The following is an 18,906-nucleotide window of genomic DNA, read 5'->3' on the forward strand; positions in this document are numbered from 1 at the left end:
TTGTCAAAATGATCATTTGTTATTTATAGAAATCTCTCCCTGTGTAGCATTGCAGTGTGTTCTGTAATAGTATTTGTAAATATCTCTTTGACTATTCTCTGTGGAGGAAGGAGTATGTTGATAATTACTAAACAAAGCATGCAAGAAGTGTGGAATCAGAAAGCAAGTGTGACGAAATTTGTACTGGATCTATGACGACACTTTATATTTATATATCAGCTAACTCGATTCATGGTAATCCAGTTTTATGGCTAAATTTGGCAATTTATGCCGCTATAACAGGCCAAGTTTCGGTTATCAGTCCCATAAGGTGCTGGTAATTAGTTAGTGCCATAACATAGAAGAGGCGCCATTAACCGAAACTCCGTGTTATAAGCACCATGAATCACCAAGTTTCAGTTACTGGCGGTGTTCGCTTATCAGCACCCTGCTGATGACCGGGACTGCCTATATAGTATATTCACACAGAAGGGGTAATTCTAATGAAAACCAGTTGGGACACTGTACTGGTGGGTCGGGAAGTTTGATGAAACTTGATGAAATGTTTGATTGCTGCCTGCCCAGGTAAATACTCATGTACAGAAGTATTTAGGTTCCAACTTCCTTTATGACTGGTGTGAGTCAGTTAGTAGCGCTCATGCATTTTATTTGAGAGCTGGGTGTTATCCCTATGAGTCATATATATATAATATATATATATATATATGTTATATATATATATGTTATATATATATATCATATATATATATATATATATATATATATATATATATATATATATAGATTATATATATATATATATATATGTTTATGTTTGTTTATATCTATATCTATATATATATATAATTTATATATATATATATATATTATGTTTATATATATAATATTATATAATTTATTTATTATATAGTTATATTATTATATATATGTGTGTGTGTATATATATATATATATATATATATATATATATATATATATATATCTTTGGATCTTTTCCCACTTCTGTGTTGGGATGATGTTTCTGTCACATATATATGTATATATATACACACTTAAGAAAGGTCCATAAAAGAAACAAAAAGTTGACTTAGCCACTATATTTCAACCAGTACACATCAGTCCTTGTCTCGGTGTAAAATGAGAGTATTATATTAACAGCAACAAGTGAATCGACAAATTACCACAAGGATAAATGAAACAGAAGATGAGGTCCTGACCATTTTCAGCTGTTAAGGTATTTTCCAAAGGACTGGTGCATAGTGCGTATAGGAAATGGACATTACTTATGTCAGCACATGCAAACATGTAAACAGTTTTATAACGTTGCTCACCCCTGCCAAGAGCAGCAGTGAGCAATCTTTTTCTGACTGTTTACATGTTGGAAAAGGGTTACTCACTCCTATGGAGAATAGGCTGATATTTTCAGGTAGAGAGAGGAAGTGCTATATTCTTAGCAAAGCTAAGATGCCAAATGTGGATTATTTCATAGTTAAACATTCATGTTTTCTTGTCATATGGACCCAACTTAACTTCACTCCTTAAAATCTAGACATTTTACAAATTTCTTGTTTTGAGCTAAGTGGACCAAATATATACTCTACATCCCTAGGTTAATATTCATATTCTTCTGAAAGCATGCTTTTATCAACTAGGCTCAACTATGGTGTTAACATTTTATTAGAATAGATGAATGTTTGAAGACCTGCCCAGTTAATAACAAAAACTGCTCTATTATCCTGTACTACATATCTTGTACATTTTTTGTGGTGTTCAGCTTTCTTGCTGAGTGATTTACCAATTTAACCAACATATGTTTTATTATTTGAATTACTTGGAATTTGAAATAAAAATTCTTTGCACTGTTATGAGAGTTCTTTATTATGGTTTTTCATTATATCAGTCCTCTTAATGGAATACTAACATCAAAGTATTTTTTAGCAGGTTGAGAATATCTTGAAAGTTCTCACATTTTTGGAGTACAAATATTTTGGGTTAGTGTTTTTCTGTTTTTATTGCCAGAAAAAACTCTTTGCTTTGCCGATCTCATGGCATCGTCTACATGTAATACAATATCAGGAAGTGTTAATCTGTTGCCTGTGGCCTAATGACATCTATTTCTTTATTGATATATTCAAGCTACATTACAAGTAATGTCCTTAAAAGCAGTAATGTAAGCACATGTTTTCTTAACTTTACTGTTATTTCCCGAATAAAAGTCAACTTGTGCTTAAATATTTTGTGTGTTTTTTTAATGCTTTAAATTCTCTCAGTGCCTCTATGAGTAAGTCCCAAAAATGGAGGGATGGATAGCTATAATAATTTTCTATTCCTATAGTAAAGTTATGAATTGTTCACATCTAAAACCCAATCTTCAGTTAAAATATCATAAAACTAGATGGTGTCGTGGTCTAAGTAAGAACTTTGTCAATATGTACATTTTTCAAACCTGTCATCTTCAGCAAACTCAGTTCGGCCTTCATTTTGTGTCACATGGAACTCTAAATGACAATTCATCTCTCATGATTTCCATTGCTTCCAGGATTTTGTCAGTTGTGAAATTTAGTAAAAAGTGCAAGTGTTAAAAAATATAAATAAATAAAAGAGCTATATTTCACTTTGAGCCCTGAGGAGTTATGTATCTTCAGCAAAAATGGTCATGATTCACTCTCAAAGTAATTCTTAATATTTTTTATCTAACTTTTAGCTAATGTAATTATATTCTCATAGACCTTAACATTAGACACAGACATAATGGTGCTCCCTGATCCTCTCTAAATTGATCTAACCTTAGCTATTAACTCAGCAGAGCAAATCGAGTCCATTCTTACTGTTAACGAAGAGACTGGAACTAGAAAAAAACGAAGATGATTTGTGTGCCACTCTCAATGTCTTAGGAATACAGGAATTTCTATTCAAGATATTTATCATCTCTGAAGAGTTTGGAACTAGATTGCCTATTTTATTTCTCTAATTAATCTCTTGTGAAGTTATACCTGTAGGAGGGTCAGTTCATGACATCCTGTCTTGTTCAGTGCAGATTGCAACATGTGCTAATTGCTGAGAACTGTTCCTGCAGAGGTACAGCTGCTAATCCATCTTATAGGGAAGTTAAGAGGCTGGTTTTTCGCAGGTGAAGCTGGAAAAAATGTCATTCTTTAAAATGAAAGCTTTTATGTATGCAACTTACCAAGTAGTTACATATCTATAGTTTCTAAACCATCGGCAGCTAGAATTTTTGAAATTCGCGGTAGCGCTAGTTTTTTTTGGTCAGGTGATACCCCCCCGCCCACTATCAGGGGAGTGGGGAACCAACACTCTACGAAAATCAGTTTTTTCTACCGGCTGATACTGTTAACACAGTTTCAGTAGTCAGCTGAATTTTTGGAATTCTTTACCATTGCTCATTGTTGGAGTTATTTGGTGAAGTACTCTGAATATTGGTAGCTTTTGTTTTCGGTGAGTAGCTATTTAGGAATTGAAATAGTTTTAAATACTTTTGCATCGTGGTCTACATAATGTCAGACACTAGTTCATCTGGGATTAGGTATTGCAGTAAAGGCTGCAATACCAGGATCGCTAAAGCTGGTAATGATCCACTTTCAGTTTGCACAGGTTGTAGGGGACAGACTTGTACACCAGATCAAACATGTGACGAATATATTAATTGGGATCAAAGAACTTGGAAGATCTTGACTAGTTACATGAACAAGTTAGAGAGAGATAAAAAGAGAAAAGCGGCTTCTAGAGCTAAATCAAAAAGCTGTTAGTCAGGAATTGTCTGATAATTTGTCTCTTCCTGAACCTTCCCCACCACCTGTCATTCCCAGTCGTAATTTTGGCTCTCTCTCACCCGTACCCGATGCTGTGGCCAATTTAGAGGCAAGAGTAGATCAAATTTTCGATCATGCTCCAAGCAATGGAGAAATTAGGAGTGTCCGTGAAAACCCTAGTACAAGTGCAAGTGTTGTGGAGGAGGTGACTGTTCGGCCCACTGATTCTCCTAGGCAAAGGTCCCTGTCAAACTCCCCAGAACCTGGGAGGAGGCATACTGGTAGCCGAAGGGAGGTCAGTGGGGTCTGCCTACGAGCAGTCGCCCCCTGAGGCGATTCTGTTGACAAATCCCAGATGGCAACAGAGCGCCATTGGAAAGGCGTCTTTAAAGGAGTACCGCTGTTGTCTAGTGCTTCCAGCTCCACCGCTGTTGTATAGCGTTTCAAGCTCCAGGGAGTCCTCTCCAAGGCGCCGGTGGCGTTTCCATGACGAGTCTCATCCATTGAAAAGGAGGGCTCGTAATTTGTCTCCCTCTCCAGTCCCGTAAAAAGGGTAGCCCTTTCCGAAAAGAACAGCCTTCGTGTAGTTTTTGGGACTCTCCAGAGAGATTCTCTTAGGATACGGCAGGAGAGGGACGTCGTAGTGAGAGGATCGCATCCTCTAGGTCTAAGTCATTGTCAAGAAAGTCTTCCTCTGGCAGACTTTGACTTTCGGAGGTGAAGAGTACGGGGAAGAGTTGACTTCCGGAGATGTCTTCAGCACTGGTTCACACCTGTATTGCTGAAGGACAGGTAAGACTCCCATCAGTCTCTCCTGTAATTCATGAGACTCCTGGGAGACAGGTTCAGCGTTCAGAGTATGAGAACCCACTGACTCCCAAGTGCCCATTGGTGCCACAGTTTGCCCGCACGCCAGAGCAGCCTTTGGCACCCGGAACTTCCACGGCGACATTAGAGCAACCTTTGGATCCCGAGCGACCATTGGCACTCAGTAATACAGTTGCAACAGAGCATCCATTAGCGCCCCAACATCCACTAGTGCCCGAGAATCCACGAGCACCTGAGCGTCCAAGAGCGCCCACTAGCGCCCGAGCATCTGCTAGCGCCCGAGCGTCCGCTAGTGCCCGAGCATCCGCTAGCGCCCACTAGCGCCCAAGCATCCGCAAGTATACATGGAACCAAGTGCACAGAGGGACCAGTGTGAAGTGCACAGACAGTCTGTGTCATCAATTTCAGCTTCGGGTTTACGATAGGACTCCAGGTGATGGCTGCCCCCAATCCTTCTCTGTCAGCCATCCAGAATAAGTTAGACAGCATTTTGGGCTTTATTCATTATGCGGCACCCCCTATCCAACCTATAGAGACTTTATCACCTATTTCTTCAGCCGAAGAAGAAGAGAAAGGAGAAGAGAAGGATAAAGAGTCTCTCTCACTATCTACAAAGCCTTGCTTTTTTACTTCGTAGAAAATTTTTCAGATTCGTTCTCGCCAGTGACTCCCACGTCTCCAGTGTCTTCTTACATGAAGGAAATTAACCTTTGCCTTGAGGATAAGAGGGATCTGCTTCCCTCCTTCTCGTCTTTCAACGAGGAGAAATTTGTGTTACAAAACCAGAGAAGCTCTCTCTTTGGGTTTGTCTGCCTCCGCCCAGGGAGACTTCTCTGCACTTGTTGACTCGACGAGAAGGTCGGCTTTCAACTCGGTCAAGATCATGTTTACGGCGTCAGAATTAGACCACCTTATTAAAAATATCTTTATGGTATTTGAAGTTTTCAGTTTCTTGGACTGGACAGTAGGAGCCTTGGGACGTAAACTCAAGAGCTATTCAATGTTGAATGAGGAAGCCTTTGCAGACATTTTGGGAGTGATCTCCTGTTTAGATAAGAGGATTAGAGACGGTTCCGCAGAACTAGCCTCTCTCTTCATGTTAGGCATCCTAAAGAAGAGAGAACTGTGGTGTTCTTTTACATCCAAGGGAGTATCTCGTACTCAAAAGTCTGCCTTGCTGTATTCCCCCTTGGATAAGAAACACCTGTTTCTAGAAGAGACAGTAGTGCTAGTTGCCTCAGATTGCAGAAGAAAGCAACACAGGATCTTCTCTCGCAATCCACGAAACGGACTAGAGAAAATATCCCTAGTGTACGCCCCTCGCCAGCCAGCCGAGGACAACCCTTTTGGGGCAGGGGATTCGGTAGATATTTCCCAAGATCAAGGTGCAGAGCACTTTTCACCCTTTAAATCTATAAAAAAAATCCTCAACCAACCCCTCGACCAAGAAGTAGTGTATCAGTCCTTCATGCACCAGTAGGAGTGAGACTCCATCAATTTTGGGAAGAATGGGAAGCAAGTGGGGGGGGGAACCTTGGCTCGTAAAGGTTTTAAGAGAAGGATACGATATTCCGTTCAAGAGAAAGCCACCGTTATCAGGCTCTCCAATAGCTTTGACAGCTTACTCAGAAAATTCAAAGAAATTCATCCTCCATTTCGGAGGAGGTTTTGTCCCTCTTGCAAAAGAAAGCAATGGAGTTAGCAGAAGAGCCACTAACCCCAGGTTTTTACATTCGTCTGTTCGTTGTCCCCAAGTCATCCGGACGTAAGCACTCTGAACCTTTATGTGCAAAAGACAAAGTTCAAGATGGAGACGAATCAGTCTGTTCTTTCGTCAATCCTTCAAAGGGATTGGATAATCTACATCGATATGGAGGACGCATATTTTCACATTCCAATACACCAAAACTCAAAGAGGTTTCTGCGTTTTGTCTTCAGGGACAAAATAAACCAGTTCAGAGCGCTGTGTTTCGGGCTTTCGACCGCACCACAAGTGTTCCCCACACGAGTGTGCTAGCTCCCATTGCGAAATGGTTACATCTAGTAGGGATGAGGATATCCCTTTACTTGGACGATTGGCTTCTCCAGTCAAAAACAAAGGAGAGGTGCACGGAGGACCTTCAGAAAACCCTGACTTTAGCTCAGAATCTAGGACTGTTAATAAACAGATGAAAGTCGCAGTTACTCCACAGTCAGGAACTAGTCTATTTAGGAATGAGGATCAACTCAGTGAGTTTTCAGGCTTTTCCATCCCCACAAAGAATCGAGTCGTTCCTACAGAAGGTAGAGAAATTTCTAGTTCTCCAGGAATGCTCTGCAAAGGAATGGATGAGTCTTTTGGGCACACTATCCTTAATAGAACAGTTCGTGACACTAGGGAGACTGCATATGAGGAACCTACAGTTCTTCCTCAGAGCGAACTGGAACAGAAAGAAGTTTCCGTACTCTTTCATGTTCCGTATTTCACAAACCAAGGAAATAAAGGAGGACTGCAATGGTGGAAGTTAAGAGACAGACTTGCAGAAGGGAGATCCCTCCTCCCGCAGACCCCCAACCTAGTGTTCTTTTCAGACACATTAGATCAAGGTTGGGAGCGATTCTGGGGGAAAAGGAAGTATCAGGCATTTGGAATGCACAACAAAAACAGTGGCATCTAAATCGAAAGGAACTGACCGCCATCCACTGGGGATTGCTGAAGTTCATGGACGAAGTTCGCAACAAAGTAGTGGCGATACATTCGGACAGCAAGACATCGCTCTCGTACATAAGGAAACAAGGACGGACACACTCGTTTTCTCTTTGCGAGATGGCAAGGAACCTGGTGTTATGGGCAAATTGGAATCATACCACATTAATACCGAGGTTCATTTAGGGAAAATTCAATGTATTTGCGGACGAACTGAGCTGCAGGAGGCAAGTACTTCACACGGAATGGATGATGAACCCAGTGGTATGCTTCGAATTGTGGAAATTCTGGGGGAAACCTATGATAGATCTGTTTGCCACAGCAAGAAACCATCGTCTCCCCCTTTACTGTTCACCAGCCCCAGACCCGAAAGCATGGTCGACAGATGCAATGCTTTTGGACTGGTCAAACAAGGACTTGTACGCTTTTCCTCCATTCAAGATGGTGAGAGAAATCGTCAACAAATTTGGAACACATCACAGCGTTTTGATGACTCATTGCTCCATTCTGGCCAGCGCAGGAATGGTGCCCAGATCTTTTAGACCTAGTGGATTGGCCAAGGTTACTTCCTCAGAGAACAGATCAACTCAGACAACCCCACTTCAGGAGGTTCCATCAAGGACTATCCATTCTGTCCCTAACCGCTTACAGACTGTCCGACAACTCTTGCAAGCGAAGGGGTTTTCAAGACAAGCAGGGAGAGCTATTGCTCAGTGCAGAAGGGAATCTTCAAGTAAAGTCTACCAGGCAAAGTGGACTGTGTTTAGAGCCTGGTGTAAAGAGCATAATGTTTCATCTTCTAAAACAACTATAACAGAAGTAGCAGATTTTCTATTATATCTGAGAACAGATAGGAATCTGTGTACTGCGACTATCAAAGGTTATAATACAATGTTGGGATCTGTTTTCATGCACAGAGGATTGGAAGTATCGACGAATAGAGATTTCTTTGCAGATCTCATTAAGTCCGTTCAATATGAAAAACCCAAAGGTTTGAAGATATTATCTTGGAACCTAGATGTAGTACTTAAGTGGCTGTTGGAAACGCCGTGTGAGCCGTTGCAAAGAGCATCGTTGAGAGATTTGACAAGAAAGACCCTATTCCTAGTAGCCCTGTCTACAGCTAAAAGAGTGAGCGAAATAAATGCCATGGACAAGAGAATAGGGTTTGCACAGGGTAATGCGGTTTGCGCATTAACCTTGGGGTTTTTGGCAAAAAACGAGATCCCGTCCAAACTGTGGCCTCGTTCGTTCAGTATCAAAAACCTCACAGACTTAGTAGGACCAGAAGAAGAAGAGAGGTTACTCTGCCCAGTCAGAGCTCTGAAATGTTATGTATAAAGGACAAAGAAAGTTAGAGGCCTGTCCACTCGTTTATGGTGTTCGGTAAGGAATCCAGCATGCCCGATGTCTAAAAACGCTTTGGCGTTCTTCTTACGTAGCATAATTGTAGATGCTCATTCACAAGTGAAAGAAACTGACTTTAATAAACTCAAAGTGAAAGCTCACGAGGTAAGAGCAGTGGCAACCTCTCTCTCGTTTAAACACAATCTCTCTTTGGCCTCGATTATACAAGCAACATATTGGAAATGTAAATCAGTGTTCGCCTCTCATTACTTGCGTGATATTGAAACGGTCTATGAAAATTGCAGTACCCTAGGTCCGTATTTAGCGGCGGGCACAGCATTGGGTAAGGGTGTGTAGGAAGTCATACCTTCCTAGCCTATCTCTTCGCCTTGAACGAGGTTATTGAGTTTTTAGGGGAGCCTGGAGGTACTATGGATGTACTAGGAGTACCCTTCAGTCAAGTGTAGATTCGGGTATGAATATAATGGTTATGGTGAAGGTGATATGTTTTTACTCTGGTAACATGATGTTATTTGGTACTGCACCCTGGGCAGGGGCATCCTTTGGTTGACCATGGTAGCCGCAGACATTCCTTAACTGCATGGGTCCCACTGTTTAGAGTACGAGCCATGGCTATACCGCCACGTCCCTATGAGTTAAGATGAGCAACTTCCAGAGGCAGTAATCAACTGTTCAGCTCTCTTAACAGGTAAGGAACCAACAAGCATCTGCATGGATGCTAGAACTAAATATATATTTTGTATTTATTAAATTTTGAAAGTTATGAGCATATCCATGGATCCCACCTCCTACAAGTGGGATTCAGCTATGCAACTACTTGGTAATTTGCATACATAAAAATGACATTTTTATGATAAAATAAGATTTTATGTATACTTAACAAGTAGTTACATGATCAAAGCCCGCCCTCCTCCCCTCACATGGATAATAGGGCATAAACAACTGATTTTCATATGGTGTTGGTTCCTCACTCCTCCAATAGTGGGCAGGGGGTATCACCTGACCAAAACCAACTAGCGCTACTGTGAATTTAAAAAATTCTAGCTGCCAACGGTTTAGAAACTATAGCTTGTAACTACTTGGTAAGTATACATAAAATCATATTTTATCATAAAAATGTCATATTTCTGAAAACAAGAGAAAAGTTCTTCAAGGGAACAACTCCAAGAGCAAAATACTCTCAGTCTCTCCAACAATAATCTCATTAATGCATTTAGCCAATTGTTTCACCAGAGTTTATGACTTGCTGCTTGAAGTTTTCAAATGCCTGAAGTTGGGAAGTTGCCTCAAACATTAGAGCCCTCGGTTGACTCATGTGTCAAAGTTTATTATGGGTATGCATGATGAAATCAACCAAATCTTTTTTATCTGTAAAAGTACACATTTTTATGTAACAAGTGCCAACATGTTTGATAACTGACAATTAAAATTGGGCTATTTGTTTTGAGAGAGAGAGAGAGAGAGAGAGAGAGAGAGAGAGAGAGAGAGAGAGAGAGAGAGAGAGAGAGAGAGAGAGAGAGAGAGAGAGAGAGAGAACCCTTTGCCATCGCAAATATCTCAATACAGCTGCATCAATGTGCCACTGCCATGCAAATTCATTATAAAAAACACTTGGATTAGGCAATGTCGATTATCTTATTGAATTTTTTGCAAGGATCATTGTCTGGACATCAGAACCAAATGTTTGAAAATGAAAGACCTGTACAGAACACAAGAAGTGGACTGGCTTCCTTTGCAACCGTTTCCGATGTTTCCCATTTTCGTTTAATGTCTCCGGAACAACAGATAATCCTCTCACCAAGTCCCCAGGACTGAGCTTTGTCTGATAATGAACGGGATCGATTTCTATACAAGATAGGTACTCTGCTTTTATGAGATATGCCTTTCTCTCCTTTTATGAGATATGCCTTTCTCTCTTTCTCATAAGACTGTATTCATACATGCAAGGCAACTTGATGATAATAATAATAATCAAGTTTACAAATTATTCTTACTAGTGACCGTAAATACAGTTTCTGTCATCCCAAGTACCGGTAGAATAAATTACACCACAGTCCTGGATCCCATCGTCGTTGTCTGGTTGCCCGCTTGCCCATCTAAAAGTAACGAATAATTAGAATTACAATGACGTTAATATGGGATGTTAAAGTATGATGAATGTATCAAGAACATTAGTAATTTTTTGTCTCTGTTGGATATATGTGTGTGTTTGTATGTTTTTATACATGCATGTGTATATCAACTCAAGGTTTCATACTGATTAATAACCCAGAATAAAGGGCATTCATTTACCTTCAGAATATATCATGGGATCACTAAACAATAAAATATTTTTGAATAATTTATATTTTTCCTAGGCATAGAAACCAGAGCCTATCATATAGGAGTATCTTTCAGCATGATCTGGATTAGAAACAGGACAAAAACTTAGTAACAAGGGGACTATTCCTCACTCACCAACTTTTCCCATGGCCGCAGTGTTTATTAAAAATTTGTTATTTGTTCCTACGGGAATAGAAACCTTCACCTTCTATATAGAGAGTTACCCCTTAGGTGGGTGGTCCCTTCCCTTCAGCTGATTGGAGCTGAGAACCACTACCACAGAATTGCCATGATCCTGGTTGCCTTGTAAACAAGGGAAGTCATGGCTGCTGTAACCCTTACCGATTGGAAAAATAGGTGGCCAAAGTACTAGGGCCCTGACTAGGCCTGAGTGCTCCTTCTAAATCAAGTAAGGAACCATTTGGTGAACCATGATGACTCCTGCAGAAGACTTCATGTCAGAAGTCAGGTTGGATCTGTTAAACACCAGAAAAGGATGCTGGATTGAAATCTACCTATCCCCCCCCCCCCCCCCACCTTGTTATAAGAGAGAGGATAAGGGAAACACTTCCCAGTAATTGACCATGAGAGGATTCCAGAAATGGAATCATCTTTCCATTGCCAGACTCTAGAATGTACCTTGGCCCAGGTGCTGCTCTCAAAAGAGGGGAAACAGAACAGAATGGAATCCATTCATTCCATTTTCACCTCCAGGCTTACACTAGGCTTAGGTACATAGGACAAGGTACTAGCCTTGTCCAAAAGGAGCTCAGGTGGTTACACAACTTGTTGGAGAGGCATCCAGATTCCAAAGAAGAGTATTTATGACTCTTGAGCAACATTCAGTTGGTAGAATGAAGAGTGATGAGGCTGATAAATCAGAGACCCCCTCATCACCTGGAACTCAAAAATCTTGACCAAACAGTGAGGGATGGACTGATGCCCTTGACTTAAGGTTCCTTCCATGGGAAAGGTACCAACCTCCTCTTCAGAGGTGGTGATCATCCAAGAATACAAATTAAGTCACAAGAAAAGTTCTTGCGCAACTGATTGTTAATCAGTACTAGGAAAGGAGGATATACTCCCTAACCAGGAGTGGATAATCTTAGAAAGTACATTAAAAAACAGGCTGGCAAAGTCATATCTCATCCAGATCTCCACCATAGATTTGGAGGAAAGAATCGAGGAAACACTCAACTTTCTTCAAATGAGATAAGCTATGAGCTACCATTCCCACCGAGAAGATGGAACGAGAGCATCCCTTGCCCTAACAAAAGCCAAAAGATCCCAAATTATACATTGCGGTCAGGAAAGAACAGGCTAAGAGTAATGGCTGTCTAATTATGGAATAGCTGTCTTGAGAAACTATTTAAAAAACATAAGGTACTGTGGACTAGAGTTCCCAAGAGACCGAGACTGTATTACACTAAAAGTATAGACATCTCTAACGAGGAGGAAAATTCAAACATAATTAGATATAAGCCTGCAAATACAAGCCCTAGCCTCTATGTCAAATGCTGAAAGGGTCCTGGCTTGGCTAAGGTTAAAGGAAAAGTCTGCAGTCTGTTGGAACTAGCTCTGGCTGGAGAGAACCCCTTCTATGATACTAATCATAGAAAATGTCTCTCTCCTTAATGCACATTTGCTGAAACTTGAAAAATATACTAAATTTCTGCTACACTGAGAGAACACTTATTCTCTCAGGAGCCCTTGAAAATACCAGTGGAAAGATGCAGGTGGTGTATCATGTGCTGGAAGAGGCAAACAAGTGGCTGATAAAGTTGTAGCCAAATTGGAACTCTTAGCAAACTGAGCAGTATTAAACCTGGTGCTAGAAAGTGACATTGCTTGCAGCAGCAGCCTACCTAGCATTGCGAACAAAAACAGCTATGTCAATTAAGGAAGAGTGAAGAGGAAGTAACATTGTGAACTCACTTTACATCTACATATGCCTCAAATTGACATTAAGAGTTAGCAAAATAAACTTGACCGATGACATAACCCTTTACAAGAGTTTGGCATGAGAGTCAATACTGCAAGCCCCTATTGGAGGGCAATATTCCCAACAAGAAAGAAGAAAAAGCATGATGGCTTTTCATGAAACATTCAAAAACATTTCCACAAGAAACCAATGCATTTTGCGACAGATGGAACAATATTATGAAAAGTTACAACTAAAATATTGAAAGAATGCCAGATCTCTATGAAGGATTCTGTAGGAATAAAATACAAAATGCCAGGCAACACACATACAGTAAGAAAAAAGACAAAAGGAGGCCAGGAGCTGCATAGTACACAACTGTTCTCTACTGCGGCTGAAAGAAAAGCAAAGGTGTTGGTTGGTGAGAGAGTTACTTTCCTACTCACGCCCCATCTCCACTTGTTAACCACCTGGTTAATCACCTTGTAACCAGATTTTTTTACCAGTTCCAGCATGCAGTGAAAGATAATCTTATATAAGAGGTAATAGAGTGTTTTCCTTTCAGAAAACTATAAGCTATAAAAGCAAAGAGGAGAAATTCCCTAATTCTATTGAAATTCGTAGATCTTTTTAATCATGAAGCATCAAGCACAAATCAGACTAGCTATTTTAGATGTGAAAGTTTTCTTATCACTAGCATTCTGGAAGCCCTCTGAGAATGTTGCAGGATGTATCATGATTTCCACTGGATCCAATTTTAGTGCTGAATGAAGACATAGCTAACATACACTGCAACCTCCCATTTCTGTCATTAATTCTGGATAAAAATACTTGAAAGATTCTCATGTAACACTACGTGTGTTACTGCCAAATTGTTCTGATGTATTCTGCTTTCAGTAAGACTGATGGAGGAAGAGAGAGAGAGAGAGAAAACAAAAACAATTACATGGAACTATTATTCGTCAGCCATTTTAAAGTTTACATATGTACTATACTTACTTCTGTTATAGTTAAGCTTAGACTGTGCAATAGCAAAAATAACAATGAGAGAGGAAGTTCATCTGACAAAGTGACGTTTTCTGTGAGTGAACAATATTGGAGTCTGTTGAATGTGTCTGTATAAACTGATCATTATGACAAGGTCTACTGCTGGGTTGGTTAACTGCCATTCAGATTCAAGGATTTCCTCTTCATATACTTAATTAGTTATCTAAATTCTATGATACCTCTTACTGCCTGGCTTTATTTGATGTACTTCACACAAGAGAAATATAGTATAGAATAGTCACCTTGAATAGTTGCCATTGTCTTGAATACTGCTGTTATCCACAGACCATTTGAAACGGCCTTCAATGTCCTTATCATTCAGTCCAATCCAGTAATCAATTACAGTTTGATCTGTTGAAAAGATAATCTATAAATACTCACCTACATGAAATGTACAAATGTACGACTGTTAATATAATCATCTGCTGTCAAACTTCTGGCACAGTTTAATCAAATCCTGTGAAAAGCCAATTTTGATATATTTTACACTTCGTGAAGATATCGAGATTACCAGAGCCTACTAGTACTTCTTCTGCTACTACTCCCCCTCGATGTGGGACCACCTCGACGTGTTGAGGGGGCTCTTGTACTCCAGGAATTAGTTCCCGGGTTTGAGTCCAAGAATCTCATATATTTTGTATATATATTTGGAGTAATTTTGTGGAATTTTCCAATTTTTAAAAAATTTATTGGACATGACAAGTAGGAAAAGATATCATAGCTGGGAATGGTTTTATATCCAAAGCTAAATAGTGAGAACCGTGGTGGGACCATCAACTGCCCGATAAAGTTCGGACCTGAGAGTTTTTAGGCGGAACTATTCAGAAGGACTGGACCACAGATTCCACGGGGGTCTGGTTCTGGGTATAGGACTCTCGGCATTCTTTCCGGTTTGCCCATAATGTGATTAGGTTGGGGATGATTGTATTCTTGTCATACTCTCAGTCTTATCAAGCAGGTTTGGCTTACACTTGGGCTATTCTAATCATGTTGTACCATCCCCTATGGGGTAGTGTAAGGACGCAGACATTTTGGAGTTGGTTTCTCACTTGTCCCATTGGTGGAAGATTAAACTCCATGAAAGACTGATGATATCTTTTTAATCTCAAATGTTTATGTCTAGTAGTTGTAAGGATTCAGTACCCTTGGGCCCAATGATGGTGCTCTTCTGGCACAGATGATGACCTCTGCACCCACCATGGAGACTCAAAATTCTCCAAATGTTGATGACTTCTCCAAAAATAAATTGATAAAAAGCAGTAATAATGAATCTTATCCCATCCTGACTTCCCTTCCCCAGGACCCTCTAGCCATGCTTCATTGATGACAACTTCAATCAAGAACACAGACTTCTCCAAGAAATCTTCATCCAAAGTTAAATCCTCAACACTGCCAGGTTGTGTGAAAAATTTGAGAATGCTCCATATGGAAGACTTACCAGTCAATTGCGATTATGGAATGATCTTGACTGCTTTGAAATCATTTGGAACTGTCGCAGGAATCAGGATGAGCTTTATTGATAGTGAATTTGAATGGGAAGCTTGGGTTACCTTTCGTAACCATGATGAGGCTCTAAAGGCTAGTTGTATGATAGGTGCCATACAAATCGGTCAAGCTTGACATGAGGAGCCTTGATGGACAAAGTCCCCAAAGACTTGGATGTTTATTTGCTATCTAAATGGGCTCATGATAAACCAGAGAGAAAGCAGATTACAAAAGTAAGAACTTGTAAACCTCCTATGTGGCTGGTAGCTTCAGTCAAGGAGGAACATTATAACTACTACAAATTTTGCTGGTTCCTTCAGAAAAAATTGGGAGGAATAAGGAGCAGTGATATTTTTTGTTTTGGGAAGAACACCGTTCATATTCATGCCAAGTCCACAACCCAAGCATAGCTATATACGTACTGACCTTGTTGGAGAATAAAAGTGATGAAATAATTACGAAGATCAAACCCCACTTAAGCTTTAGTTATGGGAGAGGAGTACTAAACGTTTAATAAAGGCCTTTATGACATGAGAGAAGAAATTCTCGAAATGAGCCCCCACTTTGGTTTGGAGAGTGAAAAAGGCAGCTATTGCCAACACGATCATTTTAACCTTCGTAGACGCTGAAGTGCCTTCTCATGTCATATTTGAAAATGAAAGGGTACGAAAACGTCCTTTCCAGCAAAGACCAATGCAGTGCTGTCATTGTTTTCAGTTTGGCCACTCGTCAAAAAAACTGCGAAAATGCTAAAATTTGTATAAATTGCTCTGGTGCCCATCATGATGAACGTAATAGAAAAGCAAAATGTGTGAATTGTCATCTGGAACGTAAATCCAATAATAAAAATTGTGAAATATACAAATTTGAACTGTCTGTACTAAATAAAGCCGATGCAGAGCATATAAAAGTATTGGTTTTGCACAAAGACAATTAGGACAACAACCTAGGAGCTATGCTGAAATTCTTCAGCCACTACCCCTATCTACCACTATGGGTGCAGTGGCAGCACCCTCTAATGTAGCATGTTCATCAACCCCTGTGGTAATGGCCCAGATCTGGGCCAGGTGCTCGACCTGTGGAGGCTAGCGCATAAGCCTCCAAGGGAGATAAGATAGTACTCAGTCCAACCACATTTGAATTGTCTCAGGCTGCATCTCTTGCCTGATTTAATGGTGACTGAGGAGCAAAAAACCAAAAGAGGAGACATTCCCCCTCATCCTCTCCTCCATCAAATCCAATTAAACTTGCATTACCTAGTAACAGATATGAAGTACTAAGCTCGATGCAAGAACCCCAGCTTGAATTCAAACAATTTGACAAGAAAGGGAAACAAGATGGCATTAGTAAATTAACAGATAATAAACCAAATCTGTCAAGATCAGTCTTTTCCAAATCATCTCTTGATAATGCTCATAAACCGAAGAGAGTAAATGAGAGGGCTCATTCCAAAGGGCCTTCCACCAAGCCCAAAAATTAGTTTTCATATCAATACTAAAATGGAACTGTAGAGTTCTCAAGGCCCGAAGCGAAGAGCTGAAGGTACTGCTCCATGACCGTAACCCAGGCATTGTGTCTCCAGGAAACTAAGCTTAGTGGCACACAATATAATCCTGGATTAAATTACAGCATATATAATCTTCCACCATTAATAGAAGTTCAAGCTAAGGGAGGTGCAGCAATTTTTGCACAAGTCATTGCAACACTCCTTGCTATCAATTAATACAGATCTCCAAGCTGTAGTTGTAACTTTCATTTCAGACAAGCAGATTACAGTCTGCTCCATCTACCTTTCTCTGGAATTGGATTTCATTTATAATGATAATCATTTACTGATCAATCAGCTTCCTACTCTGTTCCTCCTCCTTGGAGATTTTAATGCTCACAACCTCATTTGGAAGGGAACATGGCAGATGCAAAGGGTAGGGTGGTGGAGGGTATTATGGATGGTCATGACATCACTTTACTTAATAATGGAGTCATGACGTATCGTAATATGTACTCCAATAAATACTCGGCTATTGATCTGAGTGTTTGCTCATCTAGTTTGTATATTGATCATGAATGGTCAGTTAATGAATATCCAAATGGGAGTGACCACTTCCTAATTCATATAAAATCAGTTAAGAATCAGCCATCTGAGTCACCTCCTGAAATGGAAGGTAGATGAAGCAAACTGAAAGAAATTTAGCGAGTCTGCTCCCATGGAGAAGAATGTAAAATAATTTCCATCCATTTCAGAGGATTTTAATAACACTACCATCAACAGTGCAGTTGCTTCTATTCAAACGACGAAAGGAAAGCCCTCTAGACCAGCAGTTCCTTGGTGGAACAAAATCCGCAGTATTATGACATATGAGAAAGATCACTAGAAAATGTTATAAAAAGTATAAGAGGAGTGGAACCGCACAATCCAAAGTTATTTACCAATGTGCTGTGACCAACCAGAATAAATATTTTAAAAAGCCAGAAAGAGAGTCATGGATGTGCTACATAAATGACATTAGCTCAAAACCACCATCCAAAACGATTTGGAAGAAAATTAAAAACTAAATGGCAAGTTTGTCCCTGAACCTCTGCCTACCTTTAAGATGAATGGTGACCTAATTACCCAACCAGATAGGGTCGCAGAAAAATTAGAACATTTCTCGAGAATATCGAGTAGTGAGAACTATTCTCAAGAATTCCAAGACATTAGAAATACCCAGATTTCTCTTGATTTAAGTGAAAATAATTTTAAACCATATAATGCAAAATTTACACTGCAGGAACTCAAAGACGCCTTGAAGAATACTAAAGCATCAGCCCCTGGTGAAGATAAAATACTTTATGAAATGCTGGTGTCTGGTACCTATCCCCCGCGAAATAAGGGAAACTGCATTATCATACCTGTTTCTACATTGATCTGACACCTAGCATTACTTTGGGAACATCAAGTCATATTGAAAATGAACCTGTCTACTTTTAGAAGATACTTTCATGAAGGACTAAGTATTGTGGGAAGGACTGGAAAGTAATTAAAAGGAAATTTGCCTTCTGTTTTATGTAAGTGGGAAGGAGAGGTTGAAACAACCGTACAAGAAGGCAGGTGAAGGGAAGAAATAGCTCAGATATGGTTTTGTTAAATTTAACGGTTTAGAATGCCTTCCAGTGAAACTTCAGTGAGAAAATACTGAGGAGCGAAAGAGAGAAATATTTGTACTTACTTCTAATGAATTCATTCTCTGCATTGCTTGTTATCTTGACCAGCTCACTGCCAAGGCTTTTGCAGTATTCTCGTGCACTTTCCCAGTCCTTCATATCCTTGCGAAATGAGTAGCAGGAACCATTAAACATCTGGAAACCTTCTGGGCAAGCTGAAGTGAGGAACAAACAATTATTCATCAGTAAACACCGGTTTCCACTTGAATAAGCTCCTTTAAATAAGATGTGTGCATTTCTGCTGGAATGCCATTTTGTTTAACCATTCTAAGTCCTTT

The 18,906-nt window shown here is 39.9% G+C and overlaps 2 protein-coding genes across 5 annotated transcripts in view; both read right to left on the minus strand.

Annotated features, from left to right (window-relative positions):
- LOC135220026 (uncharacterized) overlaps positions 1-18,906 on the minus strand; it is a 425,700-nt gene that overhangs the window by 325,784 nt on the left and 81,010 nt on the right. The gene's annotated exons all lie outside the window — the stretch shown is intronic.
- Positions 1,216-18,777, minus strand: LOC135220339 (hepatic lectin-like). The gene is made up of 4 exons (XM_064257566.1): positions 18,634-18,777; positions 14,185-14,293; positions 10,647-10,748; positions 1,216-3,136 (listed from the first exon to the last, which is right to left on the minus strand). Exons 1-4 carry the CDS (start codon positions 18,761-18,763, stop codon positions 3,109-3,111), a joined length of 369 nt encoding a protein of 122 aa, XP_064113636.1. The 5' UTR covers positions 18,764-18,777; the 3' UTR covers positions 1,216-3,108.

This window comes from Macrobrachium nipponense, chromosome 1 (assembly GCF_015104395.2).
Source record: "Macrobrachium nipponense isolate FS-2020 chromosome 1, ASM1510439v2, whole genome shotgun sequence".
Taxonomy (NCBI): domain Eukaryota; kingdom Metazoa; phylum Arthropoda; class Malacostraca; order Decapoda; family Palaemonidae; genus Macrobrachium; species Macrobrachium nipponense.